General features: G+C 33.1%; 1 protein-coding gene across 4 annotated transcripts in view; it reads left to right on the plus strand.

The window, feature by feature from the left end:
* The window catches only part of JAK2 (Janus kinase 2), a 117,039-nt gene that overhangs the window by 79,714 nt on the left and 11,973 nt on the right, over positions 1-25,352 (plus strand). For all 4 annotated transcript variants that reach the window (XM_041741504.1, XM_041741514.1, XM_041741520.1 and 1 more), the window contains 12 exons: positions 276-395; positions 6,098-6,255; positions 8,136-8,247; positions 10,317-10,503; positions 11,354-11,481; positions 13,794-13,928; positions 15,000-15,087; positions 18,212-18,339; positions 19,117-19,255; positions 21,051-21,202; positions 21,342-21,492; positions 22,313-22,449. In XM_041741504.1, the coding sequence (XP_041597438.1) occupies positions 276-395; positions 6,098-6,255; positions 8,136-8,247; positions 10,317-10,503; positions 11,354-11,481; positions 13,794-13,928; positions 15,000-15,087; positions 18,212-18,339; positions 19,117-19,255; positions 21,051-21,202; positions 21,342-21,492; positions 22,313-22,449 (1,635 nt within the window). The remainder of the gene's footprint in view (positions 1-275; positions 396-6,097; positions 6,256-8,135; positions 8,248-10,316; positions 10,504-11,353; positions 11,482-13,793; positions 13,929-14,999; positions 15,088-18,211; positions 18,340-19,116; positions 19,256-21,050; positions 21,203-21,341; positions 21,493-22,312; positions 22,450-25,352) is intronic.

Raw genomic sequence — 25,352 nt, forward strand, 5'->3', positions numbered from 1 at the left:
CTTTCAGCTTTCTGACAATGATTCCTATTGATGTTGATTGGATTGAAGAGAACTGTAGCATAATTAGGTTCCTAGTACCCTTTAGTGCTCTCATTTTTAAGTCAAAGCAAGATACAGTTAAGTCTTAGGATTAGATTATTGAGGGAGAGAATCACACTTAGTTACTATCAGTATTTTAAAGAATTTAGAATTAATGTTTTACCCTTCATAAGTCTTATTTTAAAATGATTCCCTTAGTTCTACCTGTTTTTAATTTCAAGTGCTCTTAATTATAGGATTTACAGTTATATTGTGACTTTCCTGATATTATTGATGTTACTATTAAGCAAGCAAGCCAAGAAGGCTCAAATGAAAGTAGAATTGTAACTATCCATAAGCAAGATGGTAAAAATCTGGTAAGTTTGCTTTATAACCAAATAATGATTCTGTTTGTTGTCAGAAATAAGTATTTTAGAATCTTAATACCAAAGTTATTTGGTCATAGTAGTTCTGATTATAGTTTTATTTTTATTTTTTTGATTATAGTTTTAAATATAAATATCAGTTTAGTAAGGTTTTGGTTATATCTGGCTTTTTGTATTACTACCAACATTGTCTTCCCAGAGTTTCTTGAATATTAATGTGTTTTTCACTCATTTTTGTGATTAGCAAGGAACAGTTACTCTCCCCAGCTCCCTCTGCACCCACTCTGTATTGTGGTAATTCCCTGTTGTAATGCTCATTCCAGACTATATTCTTTTTTCTTTTTTTTAACCAGTAGGGATGTGCATCATCCAGTCATACTGCGTAATTAAAATAGGAATGGTGAAATGCTTTCTGGGATTCATATAATAGTCTAAGCCAATCCCAGGTTAGCCCAACCCGAGCTGAAACACATGATTGGTTCTAAAAGATTAATTCTTTCTCTTTCTTTGATTATCAGCTTCAGAAAACTTATTTTTTATTTTTAAATTTTTTTTATTAAAGTATAGTTGACATACAATGTTGTATATGAGTTTCAGATAAACATTTTCAGATAAACATTTCATTTCATCATGATTTGATAATTCTATGCTTACACAGTGTTCACCGTGCTAAGTATAGTTAGAAATCCCAGTTGTTTTAATTGAAAGGGAAAAAGTAAATTCCTTTATACTCTTCTCTTAAATTGACTACTTGTCTGGCTCTGTTCTCTTTTTTAACTCATGTATTTTTTGACCTCTGGACTTAAAACATCACAATAATGTTATGTGTTCGTTTAGCTTCAGTATCTATATTACCTGCTTCTTTATTTTCGGGTTATATTTACTAAAATTGTAACTAACTTATAATTCATTTTAGTCTGTGTACTTTACCGTTCTTGGGTAAAAATATGTAAATAGTGTGCAGCTACTAACTGCTACTAGACTATGAACTTCTCGAATGTAAGGATCATTTTGGGGTATGTGTTTTTGCTCTCTCCACCTTGCATAGTCCTCCAGGACCTACTTTAGACAGAGCTTGATAAGTATTTCATGGATCAGTGAAAGGATGATTAATAATTTCCAACTGCAGTGTGAAATTAATAGAAGAAATATTTATCCTATAAATATCAAAAATATACATGTGTATTGTATAAATATATCTAAATATTTATAGGTATACCTTGGAGATAGCGTGGATTCAATTCTGAACCACCATAATAAAGTAAATACCGCAATAAAGCAAGTCAAATGAAATTTTGTTTCCCAGTGCATATAAAAGTTATGTTTACACTGCACTGTAATCTATTAAGTATGCAATAGCATTATGTCTAAAAAATGTACATACCTTAATTAAAAAATATTTTATTGCTAAGAAATGCTGACCATCATCTGAGCTTTCAGTGAATTATATAATCTTTTTGCTGGTGGAGTAGGTTGTATCAGTGTTCATGACTGCTGACTGATCAGAGTGTTGTGTGCTGAAGATTGGGGTTGGCTATGGCAAAATTTCTTAAAATAGGGCAACAGTGAAGTTTGCCAATTGACGAGTGATTTCTCTCAGCATGTGTGCTGCTTGATAGCATTTTACCCACAGAATTTCTTTCAAAATTAGGGTTAATCCTCTCAAACCAAGTCACTGCTCTATCAACTAAATTGATGTAATATTCTAAATCTTTTGTTGTTATTTCAACAGTCTTCACAGCATTTTCACCACGGGTAGGTTTCCATTTCAAAAAATCACTTTCTGAGGTGCCTGTCTACCTTTGGCTCGGGTCATGATCCCGGGGTCCTGTGAACCTGCTTTTCCCTCTCCTGCTCCCCCTGCTTGTGCTGTGTGTCTCTCCCTCTTTCTTTGTCAAATAAATAAATAAAATCTTAAGAAAAAAAGAAACAAAAAAACAACAAACCCGAGCTGAAAAGCAAACCATTTTCTTTGCTCATCTGTAAGAATCAACTTATCCATTCAAGTTATACAGGAGATTGTAGTCACATTAAAAAAAAAACAACTTAAAAATTTTTTAAAGATTTTATGTATTTGAGAGAGAGAGAGAAAGAGAGCTAGAACACATGTGTGCAATCAGGGTGTGGGGGAGAGGCACAGAATCCCAAGCAGATTCTGTACTGAGCACAGAGCCTGACACGGGGTCTCTTCCACAACCCATGAGATCATTACCTGAGCTAAAATCACGCGAGTCGGATGCTCAACTGATTGAGCCACCAGGCACCCCACATTCAGGCTCTACTTCTCATTCTCTTGCTGTTTCCACCACTGTTGCAGTTACTTCCTCCTCTGCAGTCTTGAACACCTCAAACTTATCTGTGAGGGTGGAATAACCTTCTTCCAAATTCCTCTTTATGTTGATATTTTGACCTCTTGCCACGAATCACAAATGTTCTAATTGGCATCTGGAATGGTGGGTGACTCCTTTCCAGAAGATTTTCAATTGATGGCTCAATCCTGGCAGAGAAATCACTATCTATGGCAGCTATAGCCTTAAGAAGTATATTTCTTAGATAATAAGACTTGAATATTGAAATGACTCCTTGATCCACAGGCTATTGAACGGATGGTGTGTTAGTAGGCATGAAAACATTAATCTCATTGCCCCTCTCCTAGACAAGTAGTGAGCAACTGCCATTGGAACAATGGTACCAAAAGACTTGATTTTGTTGCAGGGTTGTCACAAATCTTCACTCTTTTAAAAAAAAAAAAAAAAAAGGCAATATCTGAGAAATGCAATAAAGTGAAGTGCACTGAAACAGGGTATACCTTTATTCTGTAAATGTGATATTTATAAAAAAGTATTTCTAGAAGAGTTTATTCATGCTAATGTGAACATCCTGTAGTAACGTAAAGAACTAATTTATGAGATGGTATTTGGACCCTTTGGCTTTATTTTGAAGTCTGCAACATAAAGAAGTAAAGCAGCTTTCCAAGATCATGGTGTTAGTTAAGTGATAGGGCCTATGTAAATGCAAATGCATGACTTGACAACTTAAGCCCTTCACTGGGACACCACCTGGCTTGTTTAGTAGTCCTAAAGCTCCTCCAAGTACTGCATTTACATTTTGTTAGAATGGCTCTAAAGATTAAATTGGGAAGAATGGACATTTCTTTACCATAGTACCTTTTCTGTGTAAGGGATACACTGTATTTCTCCCTTGTATCCAATAATTGTTTTATGTTTTTCAGTAATGATGGTTATTAATATTGATATATCATGTTTCTTGCTGAATTCTGTTCATGATATATTTTGCTTTTTCTGCTACTTAATAGGATTAAGAACCTTTTCTCAATATATTTTTTCTAACAAACTATTGCTATGTATGAGAAATTTTTGCTTATTATTTCCTTTTTCCAGTCTGTTATATATTAGTTACACTTTTTAAAACCATCCTTTTACTCTTTATTCTGGCGTTTTTGCCTTGTCTGTCTTTTTATCTTAAATATATGGTAAAATATGCTTCACATAAAACTTAACATCTTGATTTAGCAATTTTACTTCTGGGTATATATCCAAAGGAAACAGTCACTACCTTAGAGTTATTGTACCCCGTGTTCATTGAAGCATCCTTGGGTGTTACCAATTTTTAAATATTTTGCAAAAATTATGGGACAAATATTGCTCTTCTGTGTTTTATTTCATTTTTTAGTTAGAACCTGAGATGGAGAAATTTCTCATGTGTTTACAAGCCAGCTGTTTGTATCTCTTCTTCTGTGGATTGTCTTTTTATATCCTTTGACTAATTTTCTTTTCTTTTTTTTTAATTGATTTATAGCATTTTTTCTCAATATATATTGAGTATTAATCCTTTGGGAGTACAGATTTGCAGTTCTTCAGTATTTTAACTTGTTTCTGGGTTTTTAGTACCTATTCTTAAAATTTAAAAATTTTTTAGAGATAGCTTGAGCAGGGTGAGGAGGGGCAGAGGGAGAGAGAATCTTAAGCAGGCCCCATGCCCAGCATGGAACTGGACATACATGGGGATTGATTTCATGACCCTGAGGTCAGAACCTGAGCCAGAATCAAGAGTTGGACATTTAACTGACTGAGCTACCCAGGCATCCCTAGTATCTATTTTTTGGCCTAATTGTGTAGGTAAATACCTGTTATAGTTCTGATACATCACACATGTCTCTCATTATACTTTTTGGTATAAATCTGTATTCTATGTTCTCATTATAACTAAATATCGTTCATTACTGAGGCAAGCAGTGTTCTGTAATCACATTTCCATTCTTGTGCAAATTTTTGTTTTTCTAGGGGTTAATCACTTTAACTTTTTTCCTTTGTATATATCCTTTTTTTGTATCTCTCTCTACTCCCTATGAGAATTCTGTAAGTAGCTCACTGCTCAACACATTTCACATAGTCAAATGTTATATCACTTCTGTTTATTTCCTGGAAAAGTCCCTCCTTGAACACTGGTTTTGCTATCTCATCTGGGCTGGAAGCTCTTTAGGCCATGCACAGCTGTAATCCTTGAGCATCCTTCTCTTATCATCCTGGGAAAGATTTTCTGAAAGAAAATAATCTGCTTTCAGATCCCTGGTTTTCTGAATCTTGTATTTGCCTTTTCTGCCAGTACCTGTTGGTACTTTTGTTGGGATTGTGACAAATTAGAAAGTTAATTTAGGGAGGATTTTTACAACTTTATGATGTTGAATTTTCCTCTCCAAGAACATGGTAAATCCACTCTATATTCAAATAAAAAGTTGCATTTTAACAATAGCATTTTTAAGTTTTTCTAAAAATTATTTTGCACATTTTTTGGTGAAGTTTAATCCTAGGTACTGTTTTTGTGTGTGTACTGATATAAATGAGGCTGTTTTTTTTTTCATTATATAATCTAATTGACTATTTTTAATGTATATAAAAGCTATTGATTTTTTTATTGTACTATCTTAATGAATTATCTTTATGTTGTAGTAGTTTTATAGCTGTCTTCTTTAGGGTTCCCCAAGTATACAATCATATAATCTCCAAATTAAATAGTTTTACCTGCTTGTTTCTAATTTCTATTCTTATATATTTTTTTCCTGTGGTCTAATTATGTTGATTAAATATAATACAACACATTAAGTATTGGGCTATCTTATTCCTGATTTTAGAAGATGTTGCTTCCATTAAATAAGGGGTTTTTCCATTAAATAAGATGTTGTATTTTAGGCTGATTATATGCTCACTTATGTATGTATGATATAATGATAGCATGCCTTTATGTGATTTTTGATTATACTACATACATTTGAGCTTACAGTATGAATGTTTTAACCTCGCAGTATATACTTGGTATATAAAAATAAATGCTCATAATTTCTAAGTAGTACAGACTTTTATATCAGATTAGATAGATTTCTAATTGAGATGACTGGCATATCTGTCTAATGGGGTTTTGGGAAATATAGTAAAATTATGGATGAAAAGTGAACTATAAAGATATGACAAGCCCATATTTGAGAGGGACTTAAATATCATACGTTAAGAATTTATAATTCAGATTGGATAATTGAGAGCTATGAAAGATTTGAACAATTTAGAAGAAAATTAATTTAGGAGAATTAATATAATAACAAAATGAAGAGAATTTTCAGTATGTAACATGCAGCTGACTTTTTAAATGATACTTCTTATTTTCTTTTTTCTGCTTAGGAAATTGAACTTAGCTCATTAAGAGAAGCTTTGTCCTTTGTGTCATTAATTGATGGCTATTATAGATTAACTGCAGATGCACATCATTACCTCTGTAAAGAAGTAGCACCTCCAATGGTCCTTGAAAATATACAAAGCAACTGTCATGGCCCAATTTTGTGAGTAATACCCACTTTAAAAGTAAATTTTTTAAAAAGTCAATGAGATGTTAACAAGAATTTTACATAATGAAGTGATACATAGGTGTAGGAGTTTAGGAACAAAATACTACCTTAATGTGACTAAAGTTTCTCGTTTTTTAAAAAACAAAAGTCTATTTGCAATCAGATTACATAAGAATTAGAATTATGTAGGGTATAATTTGCTACTTGTATCCCAATCAATAATACTTCTAAATTGTACAGTTTGGCATTTAGTTACCTCAGTGCACTTAATTCATTCTTGGGTATTAAGAAATTTTCCAACTTCTATTTCATTAATTTTAAAATACTGCGGAGGAACCACAATGCAAAATTTGATGATCATTATTATTTTTGGATAATCCAACTCCTACTGAAAGCTTTGAACACAAGATGTCCCAATTTCTAAGACTGATGCTGTGTAGTACTTTCTTTAATGATGAAAATGAAGATGTTCTATTTCTGTGCTGTGTAATACAGTAGTCACTAGTGCAGTTGAGGAACTGAATTTTAATTTATTTATTAAATTTTTTAGGTAGGCTTCATAGTGGGTGGGGCTTGAACTCATGACCCTGAGATCAAGACCTGAGCTGAGATCAAGAGTTGGACTCTTAACTGAGCCATCCAGGCTCCCTGAAGAACTGCATTTTTAAATTTAATTTTAATAACTTTATATTTAAGTAGGAACCTGTGGCTACTAGCTACCATATGGATCTACCCCATTATAAACCTTTACCTGAATACTGGATAAAGCCAGCTATCATTCATAACATCTGCTTAACCCAAGCCCTAGTTATCTCTCAGCCAGTATGTAGTGTAGCAGTTGGCACCATGTGTGAAAGATTTGAGCAGAAAAAATAGTCTGAGTTTGTGAGCATGTGTGTCTTGACCTTAACCTACCCTTAATTAAATATTTGAGAAAACATATCCTAACGTTTAAGACTTGATTCTGTCTATACCTCTTACCTGTTTAATAATAAGTATTGTTATTAAAAAGTTGTACTACTTGCTCCTTCTATAACTTAGGTGTATAAAAAACTCCTACCATTCATCCATTCATTATTCATCCATCCATTCAAGCATTTTTTCATTTATTTATAGAACATTTACTGAGTACCTGATATGTGCCACTGCTTTGTATATAAGAAATACAGCGATGAATGAAACAGATTTTTCTTGCTTTCATATAGATTACATTTTGACTTTTCCTTCAAGATTGTTCAGCTTCAATAAAACATATAACACATTTTGAAAATCAGTAGTCTTTGTCACTTGCCATAGGTCTTCTGTTATACTTTGGTGTTATATTAAATATTAAAATAATGCATATAAATTTTTATATTAGTAATTGCTATGGTAGAAAAGACATAAGTGCTTTACAATATATTGTTAAATGAAGTTTCTTGGGAATGAGTATGTGCACGAGCAGCAGGGAGCAGCAAAGGGAGGGGGAGAAGCAAACTCCCTGCTGAGCAGGGAGCCCCACTTGAGGTTCAATCCCAGGACCCTGAGATCATGACCCAAGCTGAAGGTGGACGCTTAAGCAGCTGCCACCCAGGCACCCTTGAAATACTAAATTTTTAATTAGGAGGCAGAAAATTTACATGGATGAAATGTTCTGAGTGATTTTGTATGTTTTATAATACCTTTTATTTGTTTTTAAAATCCATTAAATTAGTTTGAACTTATTGCCAAATAGCTTGGTGTTATAATATTTTTCCTTAAAACTGATAGACATATAAAGTAGAGGAAACAAAAATTCTGAGAATTTGAGATTTGACTTTTGATCTCTTAGATGACATTTTGGTCTTGATGTCATGGCACTTGCTATGTTATTCAAATTACTTCTTTGCCTTTAGAATGGATTTTGCTATCAGTAAGCTGAAGAAAGCAGGTAATCAGACTGGACTCTATGTACTTCGATGCAGCCCTAAGGACTTTAATAAATATTTCCTGACTTTTGCCATTGAGGTTAGTATTTCACATAATGGTAACGTTTTGTTTTTTAAATCTTATTTCCCATCCCACACCCCTCCTCTGGCAAAGGTAACATCTTTATTTAGTCTGTATGATTTCCCCTTCATGTTGATTTATCATTGTTTCTTTTTCTAATACTCAGAATTACAGCTCTGGATATGATAACTAGCATAGTAATGCTTAGTTTATCTCAGGGATTCTATATTAGTAAACAGGATATAATTCCTAGGATTTGTATAAAAATATAAAATTATTTATAATGTCTTTAGGATTTATTTTATTTTTGATGTCTGGTTATTACTAGTGTGTCATTTTTTCAAGTCTCTTTTCATAAAAATGGAGATTGTTATCAAAACATATAGAACTAAATGAATCAGAAGTAAATTTTGCTTTTATTGGTAATGGTTACAGGTTTAGAGTGAAATAGGTTGATAAAGAAACAACACTGTTAACTAGCAGTTTTCCAGTATTAAGAATAATGTTCTATAATGTGCATGTTTTAAAGATAAAATAAAAATGAAACTGCACTGTTAATACAGATACTTTTGGATCTCATCAAAGATTGTTTACTATCTAAAATACTTAAAAATATACCATCACTTACAAGGTAGTTTCATGGTATAAATCTTGAGAAACTTTATAGCAACTTCCAAAATTTGTCTTACTTTTCAAAAGTAAAGAAAGTAAGGATTTGGTTATTCAGTTATTTTAATTTTTAGAAAATACACTTATATTTAGCATATAGAATAGATTAATTATCCATAAATACATAAGATAGGTTACTCACTAAATGAGTTTAGCGTTATATAATACTATCTTAATTTCATTTATCTTTTTATTATATATATAACAATCCATTATATTATCAATTCAAAATTTTTTTTAATGTTTACCGTATTTGCTCAGCCTAATATGAAGGCTGTATATTAGTGTATGATATAACTCTGCTTTAAGAAATGTATCTTGGGAAAGGAAAAAGTAGGAAGATACACCAAAAAAGTATTAAATTGATCATTGTTATTAGAATAGACAGATGTAGACAGTAACAGAAAGGGTTGCAATTAAGAAAATGCTTTTTTTATTTTTTTTAATTTGTTTGAGATAGAGAGGTGAGGGGCACAGGGAGAGGGAGATGCAGTCTTCCCACTGAGCTGGGAGCCTGATGCGGCACTCAATCCCAGGACCCTGGGATCCTGACCTGAGCTGAAGGCAGAGATGTTTAACTGACTGAGCCACCCAGGTGCCCCAGAAAGTGCTTTTACAGTAGGAAGGACTTGAGGTATTTTGTCAGTTTTATTTTTTAAATGGTCTCAAGGAGGTTAAATAATAAGTTTAAAAACTACATAAATTAAGAAGTTCTAAGTATAGCACATAAAACAAACATTGAAAAGCTGAAAAATATTAAAATCACCATAGGGAGGTAACCGTGCAGATACAATAGTGGCACAGTGAATGAGTAATCACCTTGGCTTGTGTGACTGGGGTCAGGGCTGTTAGGGCCTCACAGAATGGATGATACTTGAATTGAGTGTTAAGAAATGCCTAAAAGTCCATTGCTCAGAAGGAGAGGATCTATATTCATAGGTAGAGAGCCAGCATAGATGTATATCACAGTGTAAAACAACATGACATTTGCTTAAAAATTTTAAAGTTACTTAGTAAACCTAGAACACAGGTTGTATGTTGGCTCTGGTAGCAGTGAAGTTGGAGAAGGAAGCCAGCTCATGGAAGGTATTATATGTTATAAAATAGTTTTAGATTTTATCTTACAAATGATAGAAAACTGTTAAGGATGTTATTATTATTGTTCATTATCATTGCTTTTTTACTTGCTTTTTAGGGAAATCAGCTGTTAAGCCATTTAGGTAGGATGTGAAATTATAATCAGATACCTTTTTGTAGAACCAGGCATTCCTGTCACCCTGTAGCAGTACTAGGCTAGGATTCACAGTTCAGTCTAAATGTTCTGTTGTTTGGTTGTGTGATAGCATTTTGTCACAAGAATTACAGTTTTGACCACTTTGGTTTTTTCCCTCTGTCTCTTTATAATTAAACTTACATAGCGAGAAAATGTCATCGAATATAAGCACTGTTTGATTACAAAAAATGAAAATGGAGAATACAACCTCAGTGGGACCAAGAAGAGCTTCCGTAATCTTAAAGATCTTTTGAACTGCTACCACATGGAGACTGTTCGCTCAGACAGCATAATTTTCCAGTTTACCAAATGCTGTCCCCCAAAATTGAAAGGTAAAATAATTTTCTAGCTAGTTTTAAAATACTGCTCATGGATTGTGTCTGTGGTAGAAGGCATCTTCATTATTGCTTGTAAAGGAAATATGAAAGAAGCATCTCTGGAGGCAAAACATCTTTCTCTTACATAAGCATCCTTACATAGGGTTGTTCAGTTAGGTTGTCTAGATATGACCTGAAGTCCCATAATTCTGAAATTGCATTTAAGAAATGATAATTGCTTGTTATAAAAGGCATCAGTTATTGAACTGAAAAACTCCACTACCAAATTCCCATATGTTGTTCTAAGTAAAAACTTTTTTTTTTTTTAAGATTTTATTAATTTATTCATGAGAGACAGAAAGAGGCAGAGACCTAGGCAGAGAGATAAGCAGACTACATGCAGGGAGCCCAATGTGGGACTTGCTCCTGGGACCCCAGGTCATGCCCTGGGCTGAAGGCAGACGCTCAACCACTGAGCCATGCAGGTGTCCCTAAGTAAAAACTTTTGTACTCTTTTAGAATTTTAATTTACTGTCTTTATTTTTTAAGTGTAGAAGATTGAAAAATCCCATGAGATAATAGGTTTATTAGAAATTATCATTGAAATTCATGAAAATTTACATTAGTTAAGGAAAACATTACAATTTTGAATGTTTGAAATAACTGGTTAAAATGCATCAAAGTTCAGTGAATAAGTTCCTGAAATAAGTTTCTATTTATTTAAAAAATGAACAATGAGTTGTTAAGTGTTTGTTACATATAGAACACATTTTATTCCTCTGGAGCGGTTTATATCCTTGATGTGCTTTGGTTATGTAGATTTATTTCATTGCTTCTTTTTCTTTTTCTTTTTTTTTTTTAACAGATAAGTCAAACCTTCTAGTCTTCAGAACCAATGGCGTTTCTGATGTACCAACATCACCAACATTACAGAGGCATAATAATGTGAACCAAATGGTGTTCCACAAAATCAGAAATGAAGATTTGATGTTTGTAAGTCATTAAATGCTAATTATCATCTTTTTTGTCCTTTTAAAACAACTGTTATCTTAATTTCCCATTTCACATTACATTCTTGTGACATTTGGGATTAATTCTATTATAATCTATAAATTCAAAAATTTATTTCAGTTTAAATATTTTTATTTTATTTTATTAAAATAAATATTTCAGTTTAAATATTTTTATTGCAGATGTGATACCAAACTTGAGTTAGAAATTAGCAAAACTGATTAAGAATGGAATTTTATTCTCTTTTTAGGAATTTAAAAATATTCCTTTACGAATCTCAATTTAAAAATTAAAAATCTTTGTCTGCAGAAGACCTGTGTCTTAATTCTCAAGTTCACTGGAAAGTAAGGGAAATGCAAGGAGTTAAAAATAAAAGAGGAATTGAAAACAAAGTGTACATAAGAGCTGATGTTTGGGCTGCAGGATGATGTTGAGGGATCAGGATTAGTTTTACTAATCCAGGGAATTAAGATCTAAAAGCAACACAAAGAAGGGCCATGCCTTAAGGACTCCACAAGACCAGGAGTTAAAAGTGAGACTATTTCTGAAGAATGAGCCAGGACCCTCAAGTAAATACATCCTCAGTGGAACAACATGGATTGTTGAAATATTCGCCCACTAGAAAGAAAAAGAAAAAGAGTGTTGTCTGTTTTAGTTGGGCTCTTGGGAAAAAAGTCTCTTCTGAGAATTTGTAACCATAAGCTTTTCAGTTTAGATTTTTTTTTTAAAGATTTTATTTATTTATTCATGAGAGACAGAGAGAGAGAGAGAGAGAGAGAGAGAGAGAGAGGCAGAGACACAGGCAGAGGGAGAAGCAGGCTCCATGCAGGGAGCCCGACATGGGACTCGATCCCCGGTCTCCAGGATCACGCCCGGGGCCATAGGCAGGTGCTCAACCTCTGAGCTACCCAGGAATCCCCTCAGTTTAGATTTCTTTATACCATCTGCATGGTCTGAGAAACCCTAAACTGACAAATTAAAATAAAATGTGGTATTCTCCTAGTAGTGTCCTGTGATGCTTGGAAGAAACAAATACAAAATCTTTTTGGAAGAACTTACACTTGACCTGGGCCATCCAAGATCCCCTCAAATAAACTGCTTTAAACATGAGCTTTAAAAAAAAAAATAATAAAATAAACATGAGCTTTTAATAAAAATTTTTATAATATACAGGGAAATAATTCAGGATTAAGTGAGAGTCAGCAGACCAACAAACATCAAAATTAGACCTCCAAGAACTTCATATAATAGACTTCTCAGATTGAGATGATAAAATACATGTAGGTGTTTAAAGATAAAAATGGAGCTGTGAAAACATGGAAAAGAACCAAGACATTATCAGAAAGACCAGAATGATTTGGAGGAAGAAAAGTACAGGAATGAAAAATATGCTCATTGGCATTAGAACATAGAGAGGTTAGAGAGCAGATTACTCATGATCGGTGGGAGAATTAGTGAATGGCAAAATAGACCTGAAAATTATTCATATGCAGCAAATAGGAAGAAATGGAAATTATGAAAAAGAGTTTAAGGGACATGGAAAGTAGAATGAGAAAGACCAGCTGATGTGTGAGTTCCAAAAGGAAAGAGTGGATAGAATTACACAGAATTATAAAGACATGAATCCTCATGTGAGTAACAGCAGAGTTGCTACATGACCTAAAGTCACAAAACTAGTGACAGTAAGAGCTGCGGTTTGAACACAGGCAGCTCTACCTCAGAGCGCAGGCTGTTGTCAATTATTTTGCAAGAAATATTAATAGTAGTAATGACCAGCACTTACTGAGCATTTACTATGTGTTGTAGACTGTTCTCAGTGCTTTCGTCTAGTCACTCATTTATTGTTCATAACAATCATATGGGAAAATGATTATCCCCTTTGTTCAGATGAAGAGACCAGGACAGCCTACAGTACAGAGAGATGAAATAGCCTGAGGTCCCACAATTAGAAGGTGGTGATTCGGAACAGTTCCACATTCTGCCTCCACAGACTACACCAGACTGCTTTTCACTATATGAAAGGCAAACAAAGAAAAACATTCACATGTAAAAAAGTGTAGGTAAACACAGACACTATGAAAAAGTGATAATTACAGCTAATTCAGGGGACTCAAGACCATGGTGGATCCAAAATGTACTTTATTTATTAATCCTTATATTCTGTCCTTTATTACAGAATACAGTTAACTATTTGCTCATGAATTTTTAAAAACCCTTTGTCATTAAACATATTTCCTAATTGCTACATCTTTCTTCATCTTTACTCATTCTTTTTTTCCTTTTTTCTTCTAAAGAACGAAAGTCTTGGCCAAGGCACTTTTACAAAAATTTTTAAAGGTGTGAGAAGAGAAGTAGGAGACTATGGTCAACTGCATGAAACAGAAGTTCTTTTAAAAGTTCTTGATAAAGCACACAGAAATTATTCAGAGGTATGTATGTTCTTTGTGTGGTTCATGTCATTTATGATATTTAAACATATGCTCTTATATTGGCACGACACATTTATGCATGCAGCTTTCCACAACTGCAACTTTTAAAAGTATGTATATCAAGGATCTTTCTGAGGGTGCTTTCTGTGGGAGGCAATAGAACATTATAGAATTTTTTTTTATAATAACTTATTTCCAAACTAGTTACTCTTCACATTGTATTATGGGTATTACAGCATCTCTGCATATATTAAGGCTTTCAAACTTGGCTCTCCAGAGTTTTAAGGGTTCCACAGATTTCCTTCAGTTATAAAAAAATTTTTGAAAGGCACTGTACTAAGGAACACTCTAGGTGAAATATGAATGCTTCTGAGCATCATCCAGAGATGCTAGGCAGCAGAAAGCCAGTTGTTAGTTGCCAGGATCCTTAACATAGCAAGGCATCGCCAAACATGACATAACAAACATTTATGACACTTAAAATGTCTGAAATGATGTTGGTGAAAGGTGATGTGAAACATCCAAGTGAAAGAGTTTCTCTAATCCAGAATACCCACAGTGTTGGTGATTGTGATCCTCAATAACTATACCCAGAAGTTCTAGACAAAGGTTAGAGTTGGTTGTTAGAGTGATACTAATACTATGCCAGTCTCCTGACATAGTTGTTACGATATTTTATCTGTACAGAGATCATTTTTAATTGTTTGAGAGGTTATTTGAAGCTTTCATGTATTTACTGAGTCCCCTATCACTGTCTCTGTGCTCTACTGCAAGTGCTAGGGATGAAGGGCATCCTATTATGTTGCCCTGTACCATTATTGCTCTCTCTCTTTGCTACTTCTTATTTGAGGCTTACTCAGGGATTTCCTTAGAATGAACTCTAGCATTGAGGTTGATAGCAGTTGTAGGTCCATATAAAGGAACCAAAGCATTTTGTAATTTTATCTGTAGTTCTGCTAAGAATGGAGAGCATGCATTTCTCTTACAGCAGACAGTATCTTTCTGACCTGTGAACATTTATAGACACAAACAATAATTCTTTTGCATTTTTTGTATGTTTTTTTTTCTTAGTCTTTCTTTGAAGCAGCCAGCATGATGAGCCAGCTTTCTCATAAGCATCTGGTTTTAAATTATGGAGTATGTGTCTGTGGAGAGGAGAGTAAGTAAAACTACAGACTCCCTTATGTTAATGTTACGCCTTTCTCAGAGCATGTATTTTTGTTTATATAGCAAATTCAATTTCAGGATCATAACTAAGTATCAGTATAAATCATATTAAACCCAATTTAAGAAGAGTTAAATATTGTTGAAACCAAAAACATCCTATAACTGTTCAGTTATGTCTTCTAAAAAGGGAAACCAATGAATGAAATTAAAGTTCAGGAAACAGTTAATATGCTGTATGTTAAAATGCCCAAACAGTAGAATATTAGAGTAAACAAATATCTTACAACCTTTTCTCCACAGCAATGCAAATTATGGCTGGTTCAATATGTCATTGGAATAATTGGCCATTTCAGCACAAATTTTTTTGGAATAATAAAAAAAAAAGTAAAAGGCTAAAATTTTAATGAAACTGATTGAAATGATTGGGTGTTGATATTTGATATGGTTGATGTCTAAATTTAGACTGTTCATAAAAACAAAGTTTACATCCAGAAAATTACTTATGTAATTCTCCATTTTCCATTAATAATGTGAATTAAATATACGTCCATACTTATGTAACATTTCTTCATATCTTTGAAAATTGATAGTCTTTTCAAAGGCAGTGATTTTTAAATCTATTCTGAGGAAGTATGTCAGGTATCTGAAGGTTGATGAAGTGAGAATAAATCTTACTACCATGATGGAAACTTCTCTTATCCTCAACTAGAATAGTTCTGTATTTATTTCTTTTATTTATTGGTATTTCCCATAATTTTTCATTTAGGGGAAGAAAGAATACATTTTAAAAAAAGTTTGAAAACAGTGTGTCAGAGCATTTAATTCCAGTTCTTATGCTTGCTTTTATATTTATTTCATTGATTCTGTGATGCATTTTTTTCACATTTAAAAATACCTGAAATCGAGAAGTGTGATGTAATCAATGACGTGCCATAATTTACTCTTTGTTCTTTTATGACACATAAAATAATGAGACATGACAATCAGTGGTATCTGTGAAACATAATAGGTCTTAAATGCCACATAAAAAAGTTTTATTAAGTTTTTGTTCATTGTAATTCTCAGATATTTATTCTTTTTTCGACACTTGCCATTACATAGATTTACCTGTGATCTATTTCTTAATTATCAGTATATGGATTGTTCTCTGAATTAACTGTGTGCAGCAAAACATTCATTAAATTTGTTTTAGTTACCCATAGTTACCCACCAAGGTCCAAAGTCACTAACTTTTGTCACTAACAAAGTGAAAATGAAGTAATTTTAATATTAGATATACACCAAGTGAGAACTAAGTAATTTTAATATTAGATCAAGAGGATCACAATTTGAGATAAGATTATGCATTTTATTTATTTTTATTTTTATTTGGAGGAGGGAGGGACAGAGAAAGAGGGAAAGAGAAAACCTTAAACAGGCTCCACACCTAGCACAAACAGAGCCTGACTCCGAGCTCACCACAGGACTCGATCATACAACCCTGAGATTATGACCTGAGCTGAAATCATGAGTCAGAGGCTTGACCTGCCGAGCCACTCAGGTGCCCCAAGATCATGCATTTTAAAACAAAGGTGAAGCATAAGTGTGCGTGAAGTATAGGCACTTGACTTACTGGGCCATGAACTAACATGGATTACAATGTGAAAGTCTGTCAGAATTTCTTTAAAGATCTGTATCATGATGCCATGGTTAAATTTTTTGCTTAAATTTTTTGAGTTTTTATTTTATCTTAATTTTCCATTTTTATAATTAAATCCAAATCCTTTTTTCTCATTTATATAACTTACTGTTTATGCATTAGAAAGAACAAAATAATCTCAATAAATTTAGATTTGAAATTAAGAACCTGACCTTATTGCCTTACAAATTAGTCCTAGATGACTATAAATAAACTCTAAACTCAGTTTAATTATTAAACAACACGTCTTTATGTACAAACAGTCTTGGCTTTTGGTGACTTGGTCAGTACTAACATGGCTAGAAATTATTATATGTCTTAAAGGCAGCCAGGGACTGTTTTTAGAAGCAAAGTGTATCTTAATAGTATATTTAAAATATACTTCTAAAGATAAAGAAATGGAAAACTAATTTTTGCTTTTTTGCAGTGTATAATTAAAGGATAATAGAGTTCAAACTCAAATTCTCCTTAATGCCTGCAAGAATAGACATTGCTATACATTTTTATGTGTAGAAGAAGAATTTCAGGAAGTTTTGATGTCTAAATGTAGTAGAGTCCCTCCTTATCTGCAGCGTATTGTTCCAAGACCCCCAGGGGATGCCTGAAACTGAGGATAGTACCCAGCCTTATGTACACCATGTTTTTTTCCCATACATACGTACCTGTGATAAAGTTTAGTTTGTAAATTAGGCATAATAAGAGATGACAACAATAACTAGTAATAAAATAGAAAAATCATAGCAATCTGCTGTAGTAAAAGTTTATGCAAATCTGGTCTCTTTCTCCATCAAAATATCATATTTATACTGTGCTCACCCTTATGTTGATGTGAGATGATAAAATGCCTATGTGCTGAGATGAAGTGAAGTGAATGATGTAGGTAGGCACTGTGATGCAGTATTAGGCTTCTACCTTCTGACAGTGAGTCAGAAAAGAGGATCATCTGCTTCTGAACCTGTTGACTATGGGTAGCTGAAACCGTGGAAAGCACACCCATAGATAAGCAGGGGACCCTACTGTAGTTTCATGGAAGAGAGGTCAACTCTGTGATAAATTTTCATTTGTTTAAAAAAAGCAGCTATAATTCAGTACTCTAATACATGGAAGTATGCTGGAGTAATATTGTATATATGTAAATATAAAAATGTAACAATATAGTAGTGGAGGTATATAACAATATATTTTATATGTGTATATAATTATGTAATACATGTAATTATATGTAATATTTTGTATATGTAATTGTTAGATCCCTGCATCTTGCTGTCGTGAAATAACTAAACCCAAAAATACAAAGAATATATTTTACATGAGTGAATTTTGCATAATCTCTTTACCTGTACTACTCACATATAACTATATATTTATAAAAGTTTAAAGTTACATATATTTTTATCATATGTGTACTTGAGTCTTTAATTTTTATATTTTAATGCAGATATTCTGGTTCAGGAATTTGTAAAATTTGGATCATTAGATACATATCTGAAAAAGAATAAGAATTCTATAAATATATTTTGGAAACTTGAAGTGGCTAAACAGTTGGCATGGGCAATGCATTTTCTAGTAAGTAATAAGTATAATTTTTCATCAAAAAGTTACTGTCCTGTCTTATGAAGCAATGTGGAAAGATTCTTGACCCAGGAATAAGAAATACATAAATAAATGCTGAGTCATTTAAAATAATCTGTTAGTTGATGAAAGAGATTATTTTAGACATATATTTATTTATGTAAAATCATGTTTTTGAAAGAGTTTTGTCATTCCATCAATCTCTTAACATTGCTGATGAACACTCTATAGTTTGTGTCACTTGGGTTTAGAGAATTTAATAAAAAATATATAGAAACTTGTGCTAGTTATGGATAGCAAAAAAATCCCTGCAGAAAGTCCCTTGTTATGGTATTTGTGGACAAATAGACATTATGCTCAATGAGAAAGCATGTTGCCATAGAAGCAGAATACCAGAAGGCCAGCCAGTGATCAGACTCCTTAGAGTGTTGTACCCACATCTTGCATCTTGCTGCTGAACAGAAACAATACTTAATGTTTAGAAATACATACTGTTTAAAATCTCAGGTTTAGAAAGTGAAGTGGCATTGAGTAATTTTAATACATTCTTCTCATCATGGTCATAGATTGTGGTGTCATTAGAAAAGTAAAACAGAAAACACAGTGCTGCCATAAACCTTACTTTTATTTCAAAGCATGCTTCCAAATTAATGTTAATTAGTTAATACTGTCCTATTTTTTTCTTTAAATCCATTTTGGGACCTTGGATATACTAAGTTTTCAAACATTTGTAGATTGATATTTGAATGTCTGTGCATTTAACTTTAATAGGAAGAGAAAGCACTTATTCATGGAAATGTGTGTGCCAAAAATATTCTGCTTATCAGAGAAGAAGACAGGAAGACAGGAAATCCTCCTTTCATCAAACTTAGTGATCCTGGCATTAGTATTACAGTTTTGCCAAAGGACAGTAAGTTCTACAGGAATCTCATTTAACTTTTTTTTAAATTTTCTTTTTATTTGAGTATAGTTGAAACAATGTTACATTAGTTTCAGGTGTGTAACATAGTGATTCCACATCTCTACTTGGAAAATAGTATTAAAAAAGCATGTTGATAATTTTTTTCTCAACCTCTGTTATTGATATGTTCTTGATTAATAACAAATTGAATTACCATTTTTAGAAATCCAAATTAAGGTATAGTTATATCCTAGTCTCTGTTGATTTCTTCTTTCTTATAAGCATGTATCATGGACTACAGAATGGTTTTTTAAAATAGTTTTAATCCCTACTCGTATGGAAGTTCAGATTTTATCCATTTTTTAATGTGACATTTTCTAATACATTCTTTGAGCCACAAATTATCTAAATTTTTCTTTTTTCAGTCACTGAATTAAAAATTTGAGAAGATATATTGTCTACTTTGGGATCTTATTTAGTTTAATTATCCAGCTAATTCTGACTTTTAAAAACTTAAAATCTTTTGTGTTAGTTAGCCTTCTGTTTAATACAACTAAAGTAAAAATTTCAGTCACATAGTTGAAAGGAGTTTTTTGGTACAAATGTTGCAATTGTATCTCATTAGCTTAGTTAATTTCTCTAATTGAATGTTCTAAATGTAGACTTTTAATAGATCAACTTTTGTGCATTGATGTATCCTATTTGAGCCAACAGTATTGAAGCTTGATAGCTTATCTGATAGTGAAGACAGATATTAGGGCAGAAAATGTTACAGGATTTTAGAACCATATTCAGGGAAACTTTAACTCTTTGGAATGGAAAGGAAGGTGAAAATTTATTCATATGGTTAAAGAGAAAGGAACCTGCTGTAATTACATAGCAAAAATATTCATATTGCTTTACCAAAATATACCAAATGGTGCAATGGATTATCCTTCACTCTTATATATCATTTTATTTGTTTTGTATGTATGTATGCCAGATTACCAGAGATGGATTTAAAATTGCTCCCTCCTAAAATAATAATAATAATAATAATAATAATAAATAAAATTGCTCCCTCCTTCCTTGAATAGTGTTTTCTGATGAGGTCAAAGACCATAGCAACTTAACCTGGGAAATTCCATGATTTTATTTTTTTAATTTTTAATTTTTATTTTATTTGACTCCATGATTTTAGTGGAAACTACCTATATCAGTTACATACTCATAGTATCTTGGTATAATTCAGCCATTGATCTGCCTGGTGGTCCTTGTTTTCTCATGTACAAGTTAGAATCGCCACTGCTGTTTAATCATTAGAACAGCTCAGAATGACAACATTGCCTTTATTACTTACACATTGTAAATAAATACCCCTCCCCCAAAAAAATCCAAAAACAATTTAGGACAAATTTTATGGAAAAAAAAATTGTTTTTGAATGCACAACTCATAGGGAAGGGGTAGAGAGAGTAGGAAACGAGTTGAGACATGATGGTTTAATGGAAAGAAGTTTAGTCGATCCAAGATTTGTATAAGATTCTAATTCTTACTGTGCTACTAACAAATTTTGTGACTTTGAGCAAATTACTCAATCTTTATGGGTTTTAGTGTTATCATTGTTAAAGCAGAGATAATGAATTATATGCTCTCAAAGGTCCTTTCTAGCTCATAAGTGTATGAGCTTGTATGGTGCACGTAACACACAACCCCTAACAAACAAACAAAAGACCCAGTTATTCAAATCAGTTTTAAAATTATTTGCATATAAAATACTTACTTGTGGGAACTATTTAATCATACTTTGTTCCTGTCATTTAAAAGTTCTTCAGGAGAGAATACCATGGGTACCACCTGAATGCATTGAAAATCCTAAAAATCTAAATTGGGCGACAGACAAATGGAGTTTTGGTACCACTTTGTGGGAAATCTGCAGTGGAGGAGATAAGCCTCTGAGTGCTTTGGATTCTCAGAGAGTAAGTTTATATTGACTGTGAAGTTAGAATTCTTCATTTTCTTTCGCATGACTTGATATCTTTTTTGCCTGTCTGATGTTAAGAAAGAAGCTTGATATCACATTTTATAGTTCATTCTCTTCTGGTTCTTGAATTATAGAAGCTACAGTTTTATGAAGATAGGCACCAGCTTCCTGCACCAAAGTGGACAGAATTAGCAAATCTTATTAATAATTGTATGGATTATGAACCAGATTTTAGACCTTCTTTCAGAGCCATCATACGAGATCTTAATAGTTTGTTTACTCCAGGTATGTATTGGTGGAATAGTCTTACTGATTTTCCAGCTATATTTCTATTTTTATTGTATTTAACAAATCTTTACTAATTTTGTAATCTCTTAAGAAGTTCCTTGATGTTTTTTGTTTTTTTGTTTTTTTGTTTTAGTTTTAATTCCAGTTCGTTAACATACAGTGTTATTTATATTCATTTCAGGAATATGATATAGTGAACCTTGATGTCTTTTAGACTCTCTTATGTTCACATGACTTTTCCTACTTTATACATATTCTAGTCTTGATTAAACAATCTCTCCTTTTTAACAAAGGCTTCTTCAATAACCTGATTTTAGTTTACCAATTAATGAATAGTATACTCTAGAAGTCTCTTTGGCTAATTTGACTTTTTAGAAGCAGTTTTTTCTTTTTTTAAACTACTTATGTATTTTATAATTGAGTGGTTTTCTAAACATAAACAAATTGTTTAATAAACAAAAATAACTTGTTTTTGTGTGTCCAGTCCTTTAAAATATGTAGTTAAATGTATATGTGTCTGACCCCTAGGTATTTCCTCTTCCAATACTACTTGCCATTCTCACCACAAAAGTCAAAATAATCTTACTTTATAAATACTAAAACTGCCTATTTTGGCAATTATTCTTTGCAAAAGTCTTTCTTGAAAGCCTGTTAGATTATGGGTAATAAAAAAAGACTCTTGTTAGCATAGCTTAAACTATTAGAGTTTTTCTGTGTCATTTGTACATAGTATTTCTAACTCATTCTGATTATTTTGGTTAGCGTGAATAAAAATGTAATTTGCCAGCTAATGTAGTAATATACTTTGTTTCTCCAGATTATGAACTATTAACAGAAAATGACATGTTACCAAATATGAGAATTGGTGCCCTAGGGTTTCCTGGTGCTTTTGAAGACCAAGACCCTACACAGTTTGAAGAGAGACACTTGAAATTTCTACAGCAACTTGGCAAGGTAAGATGTCAGGTTTTTTAAGTAGTTAATATATAATCATAGAACATTTTATTTAGAAAATAGAGGCTTTAGGGACACTTTAGTGGCTCAGTCAGTTAAGCATTCAACTCTTGATCTCAGCTCAGGTCTTGATCCTCAGGATCTCAGCTCAGGTCTTGATCCTCAGGGTCATCCTCAGGTTCAAGTTGCCTTTCATTTTATAAAAACAACAGCTCTTGGTATGTTGTGTTCCTTTACTCTTTTCAATTAGCAGCGTGGTAAAAATATTCAAAGGATGAATTTGTACTTAAAATTATTTCTGTATTCTTTTCTATTTCTGTATTTTTTAAACCAACAGAAATAATGGTGTATTTTAATACTCATAAGAGCTAAGAAAATATTGCAAAACCTTTCTTTTGCTATTTGAATTCTTTTTTTTTTTTTTAAGATTTTATTCACCCATTCATGAGAGACACACACAGAGAGGGAGAAAGAGGCAGAGACACAGGCAGAGGGAGAAGCAGGCTCCACATAGGGAGCCCGATGTGGGACTTGTTCCCAGGTCTCCAGGATCAGGCCCTGGGCTGAAGGGGGCGCTAAAGCGCTGAGCCACCCAGGCTGCCCCATGCTATTTGAATTCTAAAATGAGTATTTTTGTGATCTTTATACTTGGGCCCTCATATACTTACATTCTTTACTTTTCACTTCAGTTTAAAACCTGGATTTTTTTAAATCTTCCTACTCTTCCTTCATGGTGCAGATCTGGGACACACAGATCTGGACTCGCTGCTACTACTCTTCAAACATCAGACTCTCAAGCATCATTAATAGTCCTATGTGAATATGGTTATTATTCTCTCCTTACCATTGGCCAGTATCTTGGTCAACGCTCCACATTCCTTGAGTACTTTGTTACTCATTGTTTTCATCTTCACCTTACACTGCCATTATTTTCTTCATCTTACCTTGCCATTATTTTAAATTCCTCAACCTCTGTATCTTCATGATCATGGTATCTCCCCTGCCAGGTAAGTATTCTCAGCCTCTCTATCTTAAATCTGTGTCTGTGTTAACTGACCACCTTGAATTCTGTAATCTCTGATAATTATCTTCCTTATGACCTGTCAGACCCTGAAATCTCTCTCTGGCTATAACTTTGTATCTTTAGTTTCTTTCCAACACAAAAATCCTTCTTTGATATCTTTATTACTACATCTTTGATCCTTTCTTCTTCCTGAACCCTACTAGCTACCTTCTAGATTCAGCTCTCCTTTTCCAGCCTAGGTAGACCTCCTGGTAGACCATTGAAACTCTGCTTCCACTCACTTGTATCCACATTCTATCACCTTCCCTCCCTTGATTATCTCTTTTACTTTCCTTGTTGTTTCCTAGTGTAGGAACAATAGAATTCTGAATTATTTTTTTCTATTTGTGTTTTCATCTCTCAAACACTGAAAAAACAATCAGATATAAATGTATGTCTTCATTGCAAATTGATTTCCAACATTGGCTGGCATTTAGGACTCTCTTAATTGGTAGTTCTTTTATTCTCTAGGATTTGATTTCTCCTGTGGTACCCATTCCAAGTATTTTCATTCCCTTCTGGTTTCCTGTCCTAAATCTATTTCTTCACTCTCAGTGTTTGCCTTTATCTTCTTCAAAAGAAAATAGAGGTATTCTAAATTAAAACAGTGAGATTGATTTGTGCCTATCAAACTGATGAAAATTTAGAAAAATTAGTGTTTAGTGTTGGCAGGAATATGATAAAATTGACATTTTTTCCACTGCTTATTTGAACTTAAATCAGTGATTCCTTCAGGAGAACTTCTGTTGCAGCAGGTATCAGGGGCCTTTGAAATGTCCATATTCCTTGAACTGCTAATTCTACTTTTAAGAAAAGTATATAGACAGTTTTAAATTAAAAAATAGATTTTGGGGATCCCTGGGTGGCGCAGCAGTTTAGCGCCTGCCTTTGGCCTGGGGCGCGATCCTGGAGACCCGGGATCGAATCCCACATCGGGCTCCCGGTGCATGGAGCCTGCTTCTCCCTCTGCCTGTGTCTCTGCCTCTGTCTCTCTCTCTCTCTCTCTCTCTCTCTGACTATCATAAATAAATAAAAATTAAAAAAAAAAAGATTTTGTTAAAGACTGACCTTTAAAAAAATGTGGGACCATCCCCATAGGCTAAACATTTCTTCTTTTCTTGAGCAAATAAATCAACTGGTATTAATCTGTTCAGGCTGCCATAACAAAATACCATCACTGGAGGCCTGAACAATAGAAGTTTATTTCTCATAGTTCTGAGGGCTGAAGGCTAAGGTTAAGCACTGGCAGTGTTCAGTTTCTAGTGAGGACTCTCTTCTTGGCTTCCATATGACCACTTTCTTGGCTCTGTCTTCACATGGCAGAGAGCTCTGGTGTCTTTTCTTTTTCTTATAAAGGCACCAGCCATATCAGAATAAGGCCTCACCTTTATGATCTCATTTCAGCTTTATCACCTCTTTATAGGCCCTATCTTCGAATACACTCACTTTGGGGGTTAAGGTTTTATCATAGGAATTTTGGGGGAACACAGACATTCAGTCCATAACAGACCCTTCCTTGTTCTATTCAGCTCACTGTCAGTGATATCAAAGGGTATATTGTGAAGAAGCAGAGATCTTTCTGGAAGTTAAAGATAGAGATTTAAGAATTCCCTGGCCTGTCTCTTGGGCTATTTTAATAATTCATGTTCATGATTTGTTTAAATGCTTTTTTGAAATTGTTTATACTCCAGCCTGTAATTTCTCTTGAAGAAATTAAATGTATAGGTTTACTATCTACCTGTTGAAATATTATTTCCTTTTCTTATTCTGAAAATTGCCTAATGTAACCTTAGAGTTACATCTGCTAATTTTAGCTGCTGTATACAGAATTGTCTGTATA

The sequence above is a fragment of the Vulpes lagopus genome, chromosome 2, assembly GCF_018345385.1.
Source record: "Vulpes lagopus strain Blue_001 chromosome 2, ASM1834538v1, whole genome shotgun sequence".
In the NCBI taxonomy this organism is placed as follows: Eukaryota; Metazoa; Chordata; class Mammalia; order Carnivora; family Canidae; genus Vulpes; species Vulpes lagopus.